General features: G+C 40.6%; 1 protein-coding gene across 1 annotated transcript; it reads right to left on the reverse strand.

Moving 5' to 3' along the window:
- Positions 1-10504: 10504 nt before the first annotated feature.
- Positions 10505-12468, reverse strand: LOC122000255 (CRAL-TRIO domain-containing protein YKL091C-like). The gene is made up of 6 exons (XM_042554723.1): positions 12239-12468; positions 11418-11676; positions 11305-11341; positions 11122-11227; positions 10933-11043; positions 10505-10831 (listed from the first exon to the last, which is right to left on the reverse strand). Exons 1-6 carry the CDS (start codon positions 12401-12403, stop codon positions 10706-10708), a joined length of 804 nt encoding a protein of 267 aa, XP_042410657.1. The 5' UTR covers positions 12404-12468; the 3' UTR covers positions 10505-10705.
- Between the last annotated feature and the right edge of the window lie 5580 nt (positions 12469-18048).

Here is an 18048-nt window from a genome sequence, read left to right on the forward strand (position 1 = left end):
TTCTCGTTTGTTGTGTCAAATATATTGTCACCCTCGTTTTTTGGCAGTCAAGGAGCTTATCGTTTGCCCTCTTGTAGTAAGGATGGGGAGGATATTATTAGACGTGCCTAAGTATTTATCATTACTTGACAGTTAGTCCATTAATAAGATTGTGCCCCTTCCGATGAGGAAGATCACATGTTCTTGATTAATTTTCTATAGTCATCCAAAATGAAAGTTTGATCTAGTGATCTGCAAACAAACTCATCCGATATGGAGGAAGACACTCAAAGTCAACGCGCAAGTTTGTTTGCATCACATACAAACCAGTAATGGAGACCGTGAAATTTATTTAAAAATCTTTCTCCCACTTAGTTATTTAAGGTGAGGAATTTTAACTTATGCAAGCATACATCACATGCATATACACACATCACAGTAAATAAAAGCAATAAATTTAGAAATTAATTTTTCAACTATTATGGTCTTTTCCATCACTATTCTCCGTGTGCTCCAACCCTAGCTGCTGCCATCTTTAGCCATCGCTATTGGGTCCACTTGTCGCATCTATCTTGCTTCTTATTCCGCTGCGCCTCTGGTCCTCCAATAGCACCACGCCTCGCAAAGATACGATCCGCGATAAAAATAGAATTTTACATATATCGATCCTATATTCCACGAAGGAATGTACATGTAATCTAGATCGAAAATAAAATTCTAAAATCCTAGGGCTAATACAGCTCCTGCTGTATTAGTTACATACAATCATGCACTCATAAAAATAATGCCCTTGACATGTCCAAGGGTTCAATCACATACAACATCTATAAGTCATAATAGTTGGAGCCTGCAACCAAAGAGTTAGCACATCCTACCATTATCCTGCCTAAATTATGTATGACATGTGCATAATTAATTTGAAAATCAAACACACAAAGGCAAACCCTAGCTCTGATACCAATTGTTGGTTGGTCCTAGGAAGATCGTACCGGGTCCACTGTACAAAAATTTTGTACAAGTGTCGAACCTTTCCTAAACAACCTATTGTGTTCTTTATAAATTAAATTAGGAATTGTAAATGAAACTTAACATTATTGATTCCAAATTTAACTTATCTGTTCTTGATGGTTTAGATTTGGATCGCAAGCGAAACTTAACACTATTGATCCAAATCCACCTATGTTATAAAGTTAATTAAATATTTATTTTTAAAATCGGCTCCCAGGTCAAACATGGCGAGACACTAGGCCTTTTAGGTATGAGATCATCCACCACTGCCTCGACAAAGCCTTTAATAGAAATTCAATATTTAATTTCCTAAAATAACACTAGGTTTAACCGAAAAGAACAATTGAATCACATATTCGAAAAATAAAAAAAACACAACTTCAAAACAAATCCGAAATTCTAGAATCATATGCCTCTTGTGTTTGGAATTCTAACAAAGAAGAACTAGTATGATCTGGAAAATAATTACTAGTTATGCCTCTTCTTTGTATGATAATAACCTCGAGATCTTCTGTCGTATTCCTCGCCTCATCTTGGACGTCGTGTGGGCGACGATCCTCCAAGATGAACACCATCCAAAGCTCCTCCTCCTTCTCTAGTATTCAGCTACCACCACCACCACCAAGGAACAAAAGAGAGCAAGGGGAAAAGAAAGAAGAGAGGGGCCGACCACAATAAAGAGCTCCAACAAGAGAATAAGAATTGATAATTCATGAAGCCTCCCCTCCCCTTCTTTTATATTACTTGCCCAAGGCAAATAAGGAAAAGATTTTTTAAAAAATTAAAATCTTCCTCTTGTTTTTCCTTTTCTCCTTTTATTTTTCCTTTTCCTTCCTCTTGATTGATTCAATCATCAATCATTGATTAAATTGATTGGCCGGCCCCTTGCTTGGGCACCAAGCAAGGGTGGCCGGCCCTAAGAGGAAAGAAATAAAATCTTTTGTAAAAATTTTATAAGCAAAGTAGAAAAACTTTTATAAAATTTTACAAACTCTCTTTTAATTTCCTAACATGGATGTTAAAAAAGGAAAGTTTTAAAAATTAAAACCAAGTTTTAAAATTTAAAACTTCTCTTCTAAAATTTCCTTTTTTAACATGGTTACAAAAATAGAAAGTTTCAAATTTAAAACTTCTCTTCCTTTTTTCTAAAAACCATGAGGATGGTTAAAAAAAGAATGTTTTAAAACTGTTAAACTTTCTTTTAAACCATGTGGCCTAATTCAAATAAGGAAAGTTTTATATTTTAAAATCTCTCTTTTAAAACTTGTAGATATCTACAAAGAGAAGATTTTAAAAATTCAAAACACCCCTCTTAGTTTGAATTTTATTGGTCGGCTACTTCTTGCTTGGGTACCAAGCAAAGGGTCGACCCCCTTTGAGAAGTAAGTGGCCGCCCCCTATGACTTGGTCACCAAGCTATGGGCCGACTCCCTCTTGAACACCAAGATGTACTTTTCATGAGTGGATTTAAGGCTTCATTGAGGCTACGATAGGGACCTAGAGGAGAAATTGATTTTGACTTTCCGACGAGCTTGAGTATCCCGTGTTCGCCCCGAACACACAACTCAAGTTCATCAATAATAATTCATTCCACTAAAGAGTTATTATTGCACTACCGCACCAATCCCAAATTACATTATGGGCTCCTTCTTATTATGAGTGTGTTAGTCTCCCTGTGTTTAAGATATTGAATGCCCATTAATTTAATTGAGTTACTGACAACTCACTTTAATTAATGTCTTAGTCCAAGAGTAATACCACTCAACCTTATCGTCATGTTGGACTAAATCCACCTGCAGGGTTTAACATGACAATCCTTATGAGCACCTCTTGGGGACATTCTCAACCTAGATAACTAGGACATAGTTTCCCTCTATAATCAACAACCACACTATAAGTAATATCATTTCCCAACTTATCGGGCCTATTGATTTATCGAGCTAAATCTCACCCTTTGATAAGTTAAAGAAATAAATATTAAATATATATGCTTGTTATTATATTAGGATTAAGAGCACACACTTCCATAATAATTAAGGTCTAGTTCTTTTATTAAGTCAGTATAAAAAGAACTTACCTAAAATGATCCGACTCAATACACTTAGAGTGTACTAGTGTAATTTATTAGTCAAGATAAACTAATACCTAATTACACTACGACTATTCCAATGGTTTGTTTCTTTCCATCTTAGTCGTGAGCAACTGTTTATAATTTATAAAGAACTGATAATAACTACACTTAACAAATAAATGTTGCAATTTGAACAATGTGATTCTTTTATTTCAAAAATAAATATTTACAAAAGCTAGGCTTTTAGTATACACTCTAACACCAGGAGGACGCCGCTCGGACAGTGGCCACCTGCTTATCTTGCCAGAAATACCACAACATGCCACACCGACCGACTGAGGAAATAAAAGCGTCCACGATAGCGTGCACATTCGATCAATGGGACATGGATATCGTGGGACCTTTCCCTATGTCAACCGGCCAGCGAAAATTTATGCTCGTCGCGGTGGACTACTTCTCCAAATGGGTCGAAGCCGAGCCCCTAGCCAAGATAACTGAGCAAATGGTCATGAAGTTCGTATGGCAGAACATCCCTCGCCGGCTCGGCATCCCTCGCCGGCTCGTCTCGAATAATGGAAGACAGTTCGCCGGTCAAAGGCTCAGGGAGTGGTGCGAAGGATATGGTATCCAATAGCTCTTCACTTTTGTGGCCTATCTACAGAGCAACGGGCAAGCAGAAATCACCAATCGGGAAATCCTCCGAGTCTTGTGCGCTCAACTCGACCATATGAGAGGTAGCTGGGTCGATGAGCTCCCGAGCGTGCTGTGGGCCCTCCGCACGATACCAAAGGGACCGACTTGACCCCCTTTCACCTGGTGTATGGCGGCAAAGCGGTCATCCTCGTCGAGGTTGGAGTAGAGTCCGATCGGGTGCAACATTATGATGCAAGCAACACCGAGCAGAGGTTTTTAGAGCTGGACTTGGTGGACGAAGTGCGTGCCAAAGTAGCCATTTGGCTTATGGCGTATCGATAGCGGATGAAGCAAACCTACAATCGAAGGGTGATCCCAAGGTTCTTCCAGGTTAGCAACCTTGTTTGGAAGAAAGTCAAACCAGTTGGGGATGCGACCAAGCTAGAAGCTCCATGGGTAGGGCCTTTCAAGATCGTAGAAAAGCTCCGCTCGGGTGCTTATTATCTGGAGGACAATACGGGGAGGCAGCTCGAACGACCGTGGAGCGCAAACCATCTCCAACCCTATCGGGCAGGATGAGAGGTGCGCAAGTGTAGGAAGTGTATTTATACATTTTTGTACATCCTCTCTGAATGCAGGGTCAAAATAAAAGATTTCTAGGCTACATACCAAATGATTACATCAAACCGTCGAGCAGTGACGTTAAACTCTAGTCTTCGTCAAATCATTGAGCGGCGATGTTAAACTCTGGTCTTCACCAAACCGTCAAGCGGCGATGTTAAACTCTAGTCTTCGACAAATCGTTGAGCGGTGATGTTAAACTCTAGTCTTTGTCAAATCGTCGAGTGACGATGTTAAACTCTAGTCTTTGTCAAATCGTCAAGTGACGATGTTAAACTCTGGTCTTCACCAAACCGTCGAGCGACGACGTTAAACTCTGATCTTCACCAAATCGTTGAGCGGCGACGTAAAATACGTGTCTCAATCAGCGGTCGAGCGGCGACCTTAAACCTTAGTCTACACCAACGGTCGAGCGGCGACCTTAAACTCGAGTCTCCATTAACGATGAGCGGTGACCTTAAACCCTAGTCTACACCAACGGTCGAGCGACGACCTTAAACTCGAGTCCCCATCAATGGTCAAGCGGCGACCTTAAACCCAAGTCTTCACCAAATTGTCGAGCGGCGATGCTAAACACATGTTCCCACCAACGGTCAAGCGGTGACCTTAAACCCGAGTCTTCACCGAATCGTCGAGCGGTGACGTTAAACGTATGCCCCCACCAATGGTCGAGCGGCGACCTTAAACCCGAGTCTTCACCAAATTGTCGAATGACGACGTTAAACGCGTGCCCTCACTAATGGTCGAACGACGACCTTAAATCTGAGCTTACTCTTACGGTCAAGCGGTTACTTGTAGACACAAGATCAAGAGCATTTATAGTCAAAGACAACGCTATGAAAGGAAATGCTTCGTCGGATGGGCGCACATATATTTAAACCAAAATTTCCAAAATTACATATCAAGATTACAGTGGCCAGCTAAAGATAAGAGCTTCGTCGAATGGGTGAGCTTACATTAGGACTTCAAAAATTTACAACGTTCAACCTAACTCAAGATAATCAAGAGCGTCATCGGGTAATGACTCAGTCATCTTATCCCGACTGATAATGCTATCCTTTAAGGTCTCGGGAAGGTGGTCGCACGCCTTGAGCTGGTTGATTGTCTCATCTATTGCAAGGTTGCAGAGCTGAAGATAACGGGCGACGACTTTATCATTGAAGGTGTCCGAGCGGATATAATTCTGTCTCATAGCTGCAAATCGGCTCAGCTCGACGTCCTGATAAATCTTCATCGCTGCTCGGGAACCCTCCAGCTCGGTCTTCACCTTCCTTAGCTCATCTTGGGCCAGCTTCAGTGTTGCGTCCTTAGCGGAGAGCTATCCATGGAGCTCAGTTTCCCGCGGCTATCGGCTCGCTTGTTCGGTCACCATAAAATCTTCAGCCTCCTTGAGCTTGCTGGCGAGGTCTCGAGCCTCCTTGTTCATCAGCTCCAGGTCCTCGATGGCCCGATTCTTCCTAGCAGTGGCCGACTCGATCTTTTTATCAAAGTTGTTGACCTACTTCTTGAGTCAGCCCAACATCTCCTCATGGCCAGAGGATTTAGCCCGTTCGACCTCAAGGAGCTTGGTCATCTTCTCCAGGTCGGCCTTCAGCTTGGCCATCTCCTGCGGATCGGCGGGGGGCTGGCTGCTTGAGACTCTTAGTTTCTTGAACTCATCCTCCAGATAAGCTAGCCTGTGGCACATGGCCAGATTCTCTACCCAATACTGCAAAACAATGAACGAGGTTAGAACCGATCAGAAGAAAGATAATAACAACAAAGAGCTTACCCCAGTTGACATTTGGGTATGGTTGTTGGCGAGCTCGCTAGGAGGCATCATCGCGGCTCGGGCTCGGGCTTCTTCCCAGACTTAGGCGAGCGGACCCCGTTTGATGACTTGATACTCAGGAGTGCTCGACCGGGCGCTCGGCTCGCTGTACTCCTCCGTTGGCAGATGGAGAATCACCATAATTGATTTTGGTCGCCCGGGGCCGAGTGGGCTGAGGCTTCTAGAGTGGTTGATTGGGACGTAGATGCCGGGAGGATGGCTGATCGCCGAACTCTTGATGGATGTGATGGTGGCATGGAAGCCAGGGGCTCTGCGGCAATAGGCTGCTACGACAGCTCTGCCACCGAAGGAGTCCGGTCGGAGGATATCTCAGGCAAGGTCTCAGGAACCACGGAGGGATTCGAGGTGCCAATCTAGACCCTTTCGGCGGAGCCCACCGCGACGCAACAGAGCACGAAGACTCTGTTCGACGCCTCTTGCGCCTTAACAACGGCTCGCCAGAGGAGCCTGAACTCTCCGATCGGACGATAGGCACTTGCTCGGATGGTTGCTTCGAGCCGCCAACAACCTCAACACTAGGGGCTTGGCTAGCTGCCCCCATACTCGCAGGGTGGGAGTCGCTGCACTCTCATCTTGAGAGTCGACCGGCTGTAGGCCGCAGTTCACCAATTCCTCAATAGCAACCACCTCGATCTCGATGTTCTAAAGCTTCACAAGGTTGGACATCCAAGCACGCAGCATGACTTCGGCTGTAAAAGAAGCAGAAGAATCAGTTAGAATCAAAAGAGAAATATATATGGAATCTTTTACCTAAGCTAGTCGGGAGCCCAGTGCGGATCGGACTCAAGCCAAAAATATACAGCACACCCTCAAGCAGTAGCTTGTGGATGTCATACTTCTAGCCGACTAGCATGGAGGCGGCATGAAAGTAGCCCGAGCGACTCTCTTATATTTCTTCAGATCGGGTTGAGGTGGTAAGCCGACTTGCCAGCGGGTCCGGAAGCTCGGCCGTTCGGGGAGGCGTACAAAAAAGAAATATTCCTTCCAATGTTTATTGGAGTCGACATTTTGTTAAAAAACATCAGCCCGATCCAAGACTGAAATAGAAAGGCACCCAGTTTGGACTGTTTGAGGTAATAGAAGTAGTGGAAAGCTCGAGGAGTCAGAGGGATGCCGTGCAGCCGGAACAACACGATGACGCCGTACAGAAGGCGAAAGGAATTTAGTACAAGTTGAGGAACGGGAACACGGAAATAATTACAGACTTCAATAATGAAGGGATGAAGGGAAGCGAAGACCGACCATAAATTGGTCCCTGAATAGACAGATGGTGCCGGTTGACGGATCATTTGGCCGATCGGGTGCGGAAGCTAAAATGATCTCGTGATCAGGGGGAATCTCAAAAGAATTCCTGAGGCTCTCAGCGTCGCCCTCATCGAACCTGGTCTCCATGATGGTGTACTAGAGTCCGGGAGGGGGGTCCAACTGCGGAGAAGAACTGACCATTGCAAAAGAAGCAAAAACGACGGAAGAAAACACGAACGAAGAAGCAAAAAGGTCACTGGAAAGACAACAGGAACAAGGAGAGGCCGGAGACCGAAAGCGAATAAGAGAGGGAAGCTTACGGGATGAGGATCGTCGGAGCAGAAAAGGAGAAGTGGCCGACAATGCGTAGAAGGTTGCCGAAGAACACGCACAGAATCATTGGAGAACACAAGCGCAAAAGCACGAAGGTGAAGAAGGCGGTGAGACAGTGAGCTCATATACCCCGGGCTCGACCGACCGGAGCCATCCGATCTAGGTCGCGAAAACCTATGTGAAGATCCGACCGTTGAATTTAAACCGCCAAATGTCGCCATCAATGCTTGTCGCGTCAGGCATGCGGTGGCTGCGGGTTTGACACTTGGCATGCTATCACTTGACGACAATTAAGAGCGGCATGGGAACCCGCTCTGCCTTAATGAAAAAAGATTTGCATGCTTCCCAAGAAATTGGGATGACGTCATCCTATCTGCGTTCGCCCAGGATAAACGGAGGAAGAAGTCTTCTAAGTGTAAGCCTTTGCTTTCCCGACCGGATCAAAAGAGCATGCTTGACCGAGCAACTAATTTCAGAAGGTTGATCGATGAAATTCAGGTACATCTGGATCAAAGTCTATACAATGATGAAGGTCGATCGGCGCACACTGGTCCAGTCAATCGGACTACAATCTCCTTCGACTAGACTTGAAGGGTATGCTTGTGATGCGGTGATAAGGGGGGAGGCCCCACCCCGCTGTCATGGTGGAGGTCAGAGTCAAGTGTTAGTTAGAGCCCTAAAGTCAATCATATGATGATTGCTGTATGGACTCGATGTATCATATTCCTATATATTTATAAAAGTATTTCTTTATGGTTATTATACTTACTTGTATTGGTGCCAAATAACTAAGTATAATAACGTCCTTGTATAGAAGGTTCTTATCTATATCAATCGATTGGTTGAATCGATAATGAGATGATATAGAGAACACTACTCTTAATTATTCCTAGTCAAGTATTAACATTCAAGGACAATGTTAATGCGACGAGGCTAGCATGTAGATCAACTCGATGACTTGATCTGACAAGTCATGGATATAGAGATATCAAGTTGACACATGGGTATGCATTGGAGAATGTATACTGAATGACCCGCCATGAGAAAGTATCATGAATTGTTATATGAGTATCATATACTTTTTCATGTGATTATTAATATGACTATGAGTTATTGGACCTGGAGTCATCATGGTTCCCTACATAAGGAGTTGCATACTTTGGCTTCGTCAAACGTCACCCGTAACTAAGTAGACTATAAAGGCAATTATTGGGTATGTAACAAATTATGCGGAGGGATGTGAGTAATGTAGATGGGATCTATCCCTCCTATATGACAGGGGTGACATCATCATTCTTGATAGAGTGAGACCACTAAGTGCATGACCATGCCCAAATGAGTCAATATGAGATATTGAGCTCATTTGTTTGGAGTGAGTCTACTTGGAGTTCAAGATATAGATTGATTAGAGGATGATACGGTCTATGCCTCAATTTAATCAATCTAGATGTCAAGGATAGAAGAATATTATCATATATTGTGAGGGTCACAATTAGTAGTCACAAGGTGATGTTCGATCTCAACATTCTTGTAACTTGGGTAGTAATGATGTGTTGCTAGATACCGCTCATTACTTATGTTTCTAAATGGGTTTAGGAGCATTGCCAACATTACAAGAACCTATAGGGTCACACACAAAGGGCAATTAGATGAAGAATAGGTTCATATGATGAACCAAGAGGATTAGGTTTATGTGATGAACCAAATTGGATTAAGAGTAATCCAAATTAGACTAATTGAGTTTGACTCAACTTGATTCATGTGTTGAATGAGTCTAATTTAGATTATGACTCATTGAATCAATTTAATTTAATGAATAGAGATTCATTAAATCAAATTGACTTAAATCTATGGTTAGATTTGATCAACCATGGGGGATTTAAGTCAAGTTTGACTTGACATGAGAGGGAAGATGAAGAGTCAAGTTTGACTTGACCTTGACTTGACCAAATGCCATGTCATTGTGACTTGGCATAGGGCCGACCAATGATGATGTGCCACATCATCAAGGCAACTTCATGATATGCCACCTCATGAGGGAAACCAAGAGCCTTGACTCTTGATATTCCATGGAGATAACAAACTCACATTGAAGTGGCCGACCACTTAAGAGGAGGGAATAAGTGCAATTGTGTGCTAATTGATTTCTTCTTCTTCCTCCTCTCTTCCTCTCTTCTCTCCCTCTCATCCTTGCCGTGACTTCTAAGGGTGCTAGCACACTCTTAGTTGTTCTCTCCATCTTTTATTCATGTGGATACTTCTAGAGGTGTGTACACTTGAACACACTTGAGATCCGAAGAACCTTGGACGAGCGGGATTTGCGAAGGGCTTCGCTTCAAAGGTATACTCCTTAACATGTAGATCTAAAGTAGATCTAAAGTAGAAAACTAAGTACACGAAAATTTTTATCTTCGCACGGATCCAGTGGCTAAGAACTTCAGGGTTTCCGCAACGCAAAAAACAGTTTTTCCTTGGCTCGGCACTGACGTAGTTGTGATTGCAGGGTTGCGAGGAGCCAGCACACAATCAACCGGAGCGCCACATCCCCAGCTTCCGTCACCTCGACTATCGGACAGGATCAGGGACCAACCCTATATATAGTAAACATCTATTATCAGCCCATCGACAATTATAGATGTGAGACTATAAGTCCATATATATATATATATACTGAACATCTATTATCAATAAATAGATGATAATAGATGCGGGACTATAGGTTTTACACATATGAGATTTATATCTAATTATCCGAATCCCATTAGATATAAATTAGACTACTTTAAAAGGTTCAGATTATATTCACGTATGCATCTTACAAATAATCCCATTTAATAGGGATAATTAAATTCTTGAAAATACAAATGCCACAAATATTTTACGAGGTAAAAGTCTGAAAATGCATAATCAGATAAGACCTATGTCATTTCAAGTACAGAACAAGGCAACATCTGCCATCTTAATATCTTCTCCTTGTTTTACAGTTACGATTCGGTGGATTCATCGATCGGTACCAACTGCAACTTTCCGCCATATATCTCAGGGAGTTGGCCTTCATCGATGTCCTCCAACAGTGTGGCTTTCAAGTTCTTATCCTCGACAAAGACGAACTACATTGCAAAAACCAGAGAAAAACAGAGAAGGGTCTAAGCGAGACGACAATAAAAAAATGATCCAAAGGAGAAAGACTAGGGCGGTGTTGTGAGCAAACCTTCTTCTTGGTTTTCTGATCGATAAACGGGTATATGATCTTCCAGACCGTCATGAAAACATACGGCACATGGATCAAAAAGACTTTGCCCAGTCTCTCAGGGTAGTAGTTCTGCATTCGCATCAATCAATCGATGTTATCGCCGCAATACAATGAATCAAGTCATGCGCGAATATATAAGATACAAACCTGCATGATGTCTAGAGCTGCTAGGTACGCCCTCAGGTCGCTATTCGAATAGCCCCAACCTTTAAGATCTCCAATGCAAGTAAACATCTCCTGACCTGCCGGCATTCTACAGGAACACATTTATAATACTATTAGGCGAGAAGACAACAATCTTGTCTAGGCGTATTATGCTAAGTTGTTTACCTGGAACATAGTCCGTCGAGAGTGTATACAACAAAACCTGTCACTCCAAGTAATCGCCGATGTCAGTAACGGCGTTCGCTCACCGATGACAGATATGGAAGAGAGTCACTTACGTTTGAACTCATCCATGTGCCGCATCGAGTAGAAGTGTTTGGCAGCGAAGAGGACGGCTATTGGACGGCGAGCCTTATCGACTCCTTGCACGAAGATCTTCTTCTGAGAAAGCTCGTTCTCGACTTCTTCCTTTGCGATGAATCCATTTGGCACTGCTGTTCTCTTCCACTTGAGGTATTTGAGGAATTGGGAAGAAGCCTTCTCGATATCCAAATCGCGCGCCTTGAGAAATCTTCTCAGTGTCAAATTGTCGACTTCCTGCATTTGTTAATGGCGAACAACATTTATCAGTTGCTAAATGGAGTGGCGTAAGCGAGCTAATTCCTTTCTGTTGTTAACCATATGGACGGATGGATTTACTAATTCCTCCGTGGATCAATTTTTCATCCGCTCAAATCAGAGGGAAAGTCATTCCCTCTCCCAAGTCGCCAAGTAGATCTCACATGGAGCGAATGACAATCCAACACCACTGTGGTCACAGCCGGCAGCTCCACGCGAGTTGGGGGTTTTTTTCTGCATGCCTTCTTCTGTCTTTCTTTTCCCTTTCCCTCAATTTGTTTTTCCTTTCTTTTATCATTCCCTATGAATTTTTTTCCACCGTGAATCCTTTTGTTACTCCTTCCATCTCTCGAAGTAAACAGATTGTAAAACTTTGAAAAAATAATGTGTTTTTGTCCTCCATTATATTGCTCTCTTCCTATGCTTGTGCTTTTTACTCTTCTAATCTCTCAATTCTTTTCGCTAAGCACCAATTAAAAAAACTAACAAATAGAATAAATAAATAAATAAATAAAATGTGAATTTTGAGAAAATTAATCACCTTAGCAGCTGGATCTCGTGCCTGAACTAAAGATTTCATTAGAAGCACTTTCTCCTCCTCCTCCTCCTCCTCCTCCTCCTCCTCTCTATGTTGGTTCCTCATGTCTTGGTCGTCGGTCAGCCCCTTGGCCTCCACCTTCCCCTCGTAAACTCGCGGCGACTCCATTACGGTCTCAAGGAAGTGTCTTCCGGTGCCAAGGAACAATGCATTGGAAGAGAAGGAAATGAATCGAGAGTCATGGCAAAGAGGGTGTTGCGAGTCAATAAATGCCAAAGGAATTGACGTAAAGGGAAAACGATGTATATCCTTAAAAAGGGATGAAAAAGAGAGTTTTAAATGAGTTTTTTTTCAATGTAGGTTTTCAATATGTAAAAGTATTATGGTTAATTTCAAGAGATTTTTTTTTAAAAAAATTTCACTAGTACTTTTAAATTAAAAATCTCAAATTTTACGTCCCATAGTTCCAACTTTTTTATTTATCTTTATGATTTTACACCCCCTCTTTTTAAAACCTGGTATTGGTGAAGCCCGAAACATTTTTGTATGGGAAATAAATTCATAACCAATTCATGCAAACACTTGAAAGAGAAAGAACAAAAAAAAACAAAACATGGCCGCGAATGATCGCATGGTGGTTAAGAGGGCGGGTGGGGGAAAGCTCTTCGCTTTAAATATGATTTAATATATAAGGAATGAAATCATAATGACTTTCTGTCGCCATTTGCATGTTAACTTTTCGCTGGTTTGGTGCATTAAGGTGGCGCTGATTATTATGGTGGCATTGCTGTAATAGACGATGAAATGGATTCTATGCGAAATATGTCTCGGGTCATTTGACCGTCGATGAAATTTTAATAACCAATTCGGTTATGTCCCGACGGGGAGTTTCTTGGAGCTGCTATCCCGATCTCAAATAATAAATATCTATTTACTGACCATCTCATGAAGGCTAATTTCCTTTTTTTTCTATTATGTAAAAGATGAAGTATGTCACCCTGCGATTCCAATAACTATCTTATATATTAAAGCAAATTAGGAAAAAACCAATATGTTCTGGAGTTACTTTTCTTCCGGTTTGTCTCTGGAGTTATGATGCTGTAGTAAAATATTCGGATTATCTCTGATTTATTCACGGTTCAATTCTCAATCATAATGTATTTATAGAAATTTTTCTTCTAAATAAGACGTACAATCAAAGGATGTTATGTTTTTGAATTGTTCATCGTATGCATTTCTTGAATTATCCTGATGTCTGCTAAAAATATTTTTGGGGACATTGATGACTCTAAAACCTAATTAATAAGGCTAATTAGATTTTACTTTTCTTCTGAATTGCATAGCAGAGGTCTGGTGAGAATTATCACCTTTATTGTAATAATTAATTTTTAGCATCATTTACCTATCAATTTTTCGCTGGTTTGGTGGCATTTAAGGGAGAGATCTGTTTGTCTAAACAAAAATCAGTGGATGGTCCACTGTTAATTACAGTTATTTCATAATTATGATTCGATCGTAATTGATTATGATTTTTTCATGAATTTATCGTCCCCATCATATTATAATTTGAGTCGGAACGAATGATTAGAAGTCGTTCGGAAGTCATCGGAAGTGGACAAGTGTCTAGGTTGTTGGGCGCTGAGCAGGGGTAGCCTCCGGGTGACCTTTGACCGTCGTCCGTTCTGACCCAAACTATAATATGATGAGAACGATAAATCAATAAAAAGAAAATCGTAACCAATTACGATCAAACATAATTTTGATCTGGTCATAATTAAAAATGGATCCTGATCCAATTTTTTTTACCAGAAAATCTGATCTCCATTTGAGGTGCATTTAATTTTTTTTTGCAATTTTTTTCGACGTTTTACTACTTGGCTTTTGTAAACAAACAAATCAAACAATTATTTGAATAAATTATTACTTGACGATAACAATAATAACTATTCTTTTAAAAAATTAATTTAATTTTTATATTAAATATTAATTTAATTTTTATATTAAATATTAGGATGATCTTAATCAAAAGAACAAAAATATATATATTTTTTAATATTACCGGCTCAAGAAATTTATAAAAGTTTTTTATTTACAATATTACTAGTTCTAAGATATGGAACAAAAGAGAATTATAATAATACTTATTAAATAAATATATTTTTATATTTATCAATACCTCTTTCCACACCCGCCTATTAACCCCATCTAAATCATTAAAAGCACATCTAAAATAATAAAAAAAAATAGATCAATTTAAAAAGTTTTCTCAAAAAAAAAAAAATATATATAACCTCATACCATGCTAAATATGGAGTTGTAATGAAGAATATAATTACATTATGAAAGAGTAAAATGATTTCAGTCCAAACTATCTGATAATCTTAGCCAACCAAACAAAACCAGAACCTTTTAGGAATCTCTCTCACCGTGCCTAAATAACATACATGAGTTTATAAATTTAGTAAACTCAGATCTAAGTCTATCATATTCATTTAATAATAATATTATAATATGTTTTTGAGACTTGTAGAAATCTATCTCATTTGTAGCCTTAGCCATATCAGAATTTTTCCAATAACTTGTAGGAATCTCTCTCATTTGTAGCTCTAGCCATATCAGAATTAACTCCAACCATCACTAATACACTTCTACGAGCCTCCTGATTCTCACCATGCTCACAATTTTAAATTCTGGAGTTTATACGAGTGAGTTTATCCCAAACTCATGGATGGTCATATAGTGTCCAAATTTTAAAATTTTAAGATTATTTCAGAAATATATATTGGTATTGTTGTCGAGTGAATACGATATGTTTAAATTCAACTATGACCTTGTCCCAAGATTATATAAAATTGTCTAAATTTTAAAACTCGTATTAGGTTATCTAAGCTGTGAAATTAAAGTTTAATGACATAATGAGTCTAAAGAGGCTCATATGAGTGCCTTGGCCCTACTTTGAATTGATTCTGATGTTCATAAAGTTAAATTTGGTTCAAAACTCACTTATAATTGTACATCACATTTTGAAATTTTAAACATGGTCAAAGTTAGAGAGTCTAGAACATACTCGTATAGTTGTTGAGCGAATATGACATGTTTAAGTTCAATAATGACTTTGTACTAAGTTTATTCAAAATTATATAAATTATAGAAACTCACACAAATCAAAAGTATGAAATCAAGGATGGACAGCATGGTGAAACTCAAGAGGTTCTTATAAACGTATTAGTCATGGTTTGAGTTGACTTAGATGTGACTATGACCATTAATAAGTTTTGGTCAAAATTCACTAGCAAAAACGAGACGAGGGATGGAGGCCACCATCCCCTTAGCCACCCATTGCACCTCTTCATCCTTTAATTTTTTAAATACCAAATTATTTACTCCCTTACATTTTTAATATACATTTTAAATATTTTTTTTTTAAATAAAAAGGATGAGACTAAACCAAAGTTGGAAACGCCAGCCCATCCAATGTCAAAACCCCAAGCACCAGTGGCGATTGAACTTTGAAACTTCGTCCGAAACGCCGAAGCCTCAAGCCTTCGTCCGAAACACCGGAACCCCAAGTAGCGATTGAAATTTCGTCTGAAACGCTGAAGCCCCAAGCAGCGATTGAAGCTTCGTCTGAAATGGTGAGGAATACAAAAAATTGGAAACCCTAAATCAAATTTCTCCGCTCAAATTTCATCTCTATTTCTCAAATTCTTACCATTACAATTTAAAAGTTCGATAGATTGAAGAACATAATGAGACAAGGATGTTAGAAGCCTTAAATCAAAATTTTCATCTCTGTTTCTCAAATTCTTGGTGTTGCAATTCAATACTGCCTTCATCTTGGATTCTACATAAGTTTGGCAGTAGATTTTATGTTTTTATCAATATAATTGTTCATAGTCTCTATTTCTCTATTTATGTTTTATATCTATTTTTTATCTTACTAATTATATTATAATGATTTAAGTAGTTTTTTTTTGTCATTTTTGGTTTTATTTCTATCAAAGATGCTATGGTTGAAAAATAAAAAATTTTGATATGATACATGTTGCTCCTCTTTTGTATAAGTTATTGTAAATTACAGCTTTATTTTGGAATCGTATTTGTTACTCTATTTTTTATAAGTTGTTTTATATTATAGTTTTATTTTAATATCTTTAATTGTACTAAGTTAAATCTATTGGTGCGGGAAGCATTAGACGATCGAACCCAAGTTTTGATAATGACAAAGGGTTCAAAGTTAAGTCGTCTTGTGATCTAATAGTTTAAATGAGCTTGTAGGAAAAGTCCTAAGTGTACTTAGGCAAAAGGCCTAGCTGCAGTTAGGCAGGTGGAAAATCCTATGGGGTGGTAACCCTAGGTCATAGGGGGTGATAACCCTATGCGGAAAGTCTTGGCGGATCGAAAACTTCAGGCAAAAGTCCTAGGGGTGGTAACCCTAGGTGAAAAGTCCTGGTGTCGCGAACCAGGTGGAAGACTGGACGGGCCGGAAAGCGGAAGTCCAGCAGAAAGTCCGGAAGCTTTAAACACTGAGCAAAAGTCCAGTCGATCTGGAGGATCGCACTGGCAATAGGTAAATCTCCTGAGTGGAGTAGGTGAAGACGCGTTCCCCGTAGAGGGAATAGTAGGCGTCGGGTCGACTTAGGGTTTCCGATTGGAAATCCGAAGTCAGACCCGGATAGTCCGTTGACTGTCGATATTTCATTCAGTATACATATTCTGTGCTAACTTTGTTTTGCAGGGTATGTGTTTGGGACTAACACATTTTGCAGGAACAAAGAAGCAACTTGTACCTCGGATGAACAGTGTCCGAGGCGCCTCCATGGAGCTTGGAGGTGCCTCGGGTGCAAGCCGAAGCCAACTGTCCAGAGGAGCTAGAGGCGCCTTGGACCAGGTGTTGGAGGCGCCTTGGAGCAGCTTGGAGGCGCCTTCAAAGGGATAAGGTGCCACCGGATCAGCGCTTATCACCGCGGTGGACTCGGGGCTTGGAGGTGCCTCGAACAGGCTTGGAGGCGCCTCCAACACTGTATAAAAGAGGGATTTGAGCAGCACCTTTTAACAAGAATTAAAAAGAGCCATTCCTCCTGTGTGCTGCTTACGTAACGACCTCGACGTGCTATTCCAAGTTTCCGATGACCCAAAGCTCCGCTATTTTAGATTCTGTCATTCGGTATCATTTTCATTATTGCACTCATTGTAACTCATATTTTGTACTATTGTTTCGAGCTTATAGTTGTTGCCCACCGGAAGCGATCAACGATCGCGGGCCTTGGAGTATGAGTCGCCACAGACTCCGAACTAAGTAACTCCTCATGTCTTTGTGTGTTGCTTTGTCTTCTTTACTTTATTCCGCTGCTTTAACTCGTACGATTTACGAATTCGAAAATAGTGAAAGCCACGAGCGCTATTCACCCCCTCTAACGCTTCTCGATCCAACAATTTGTATCAGAGCGGGGTCGCATTGATTTGGTTCAACCATCAATCATGCAAACTTTTTCGTGGTGTTTTCGATTTTACTGAGTCAATTAGAATCTAGCTTAATAGCTACATTCTAATTCTTTTTTTTGAATCGGTTTTAGTTCGAAGTTGGTGCAACACCACTCGAGCTCGTAATCTTAACTTTATTTCCCGCACTGCTAATCCAAGACCTAGTCTTGGGACGTTTCTTTTTTCTTTTGTTTGCATACTATCAATGTCCCAACAAGAGGGTTTCAGCACCGTTCGTCCCCGCTCTTCACCGGAGAAGATTTTGGGTACTGGAAGGGACGAATGGAAACCTTCCTCAAAATTCAGTTCGAGACGTGGATGATCGTCAA

The sequence above is a fragment of the Zingiber officinale genome, chromosome 7A (assembly GCF_018446385.1).
Source record: "Zingiber officinale cultivar Zhangliang chromosome 7A, Zo_v1.1, whole genome shotgun sequence".
NCBI lineage: Eukaryota > Viridiplantae > Streptophyta > Magnoliopsida > Zingiberales > Zingiberaceae > Zingiber > Zingiber officinale.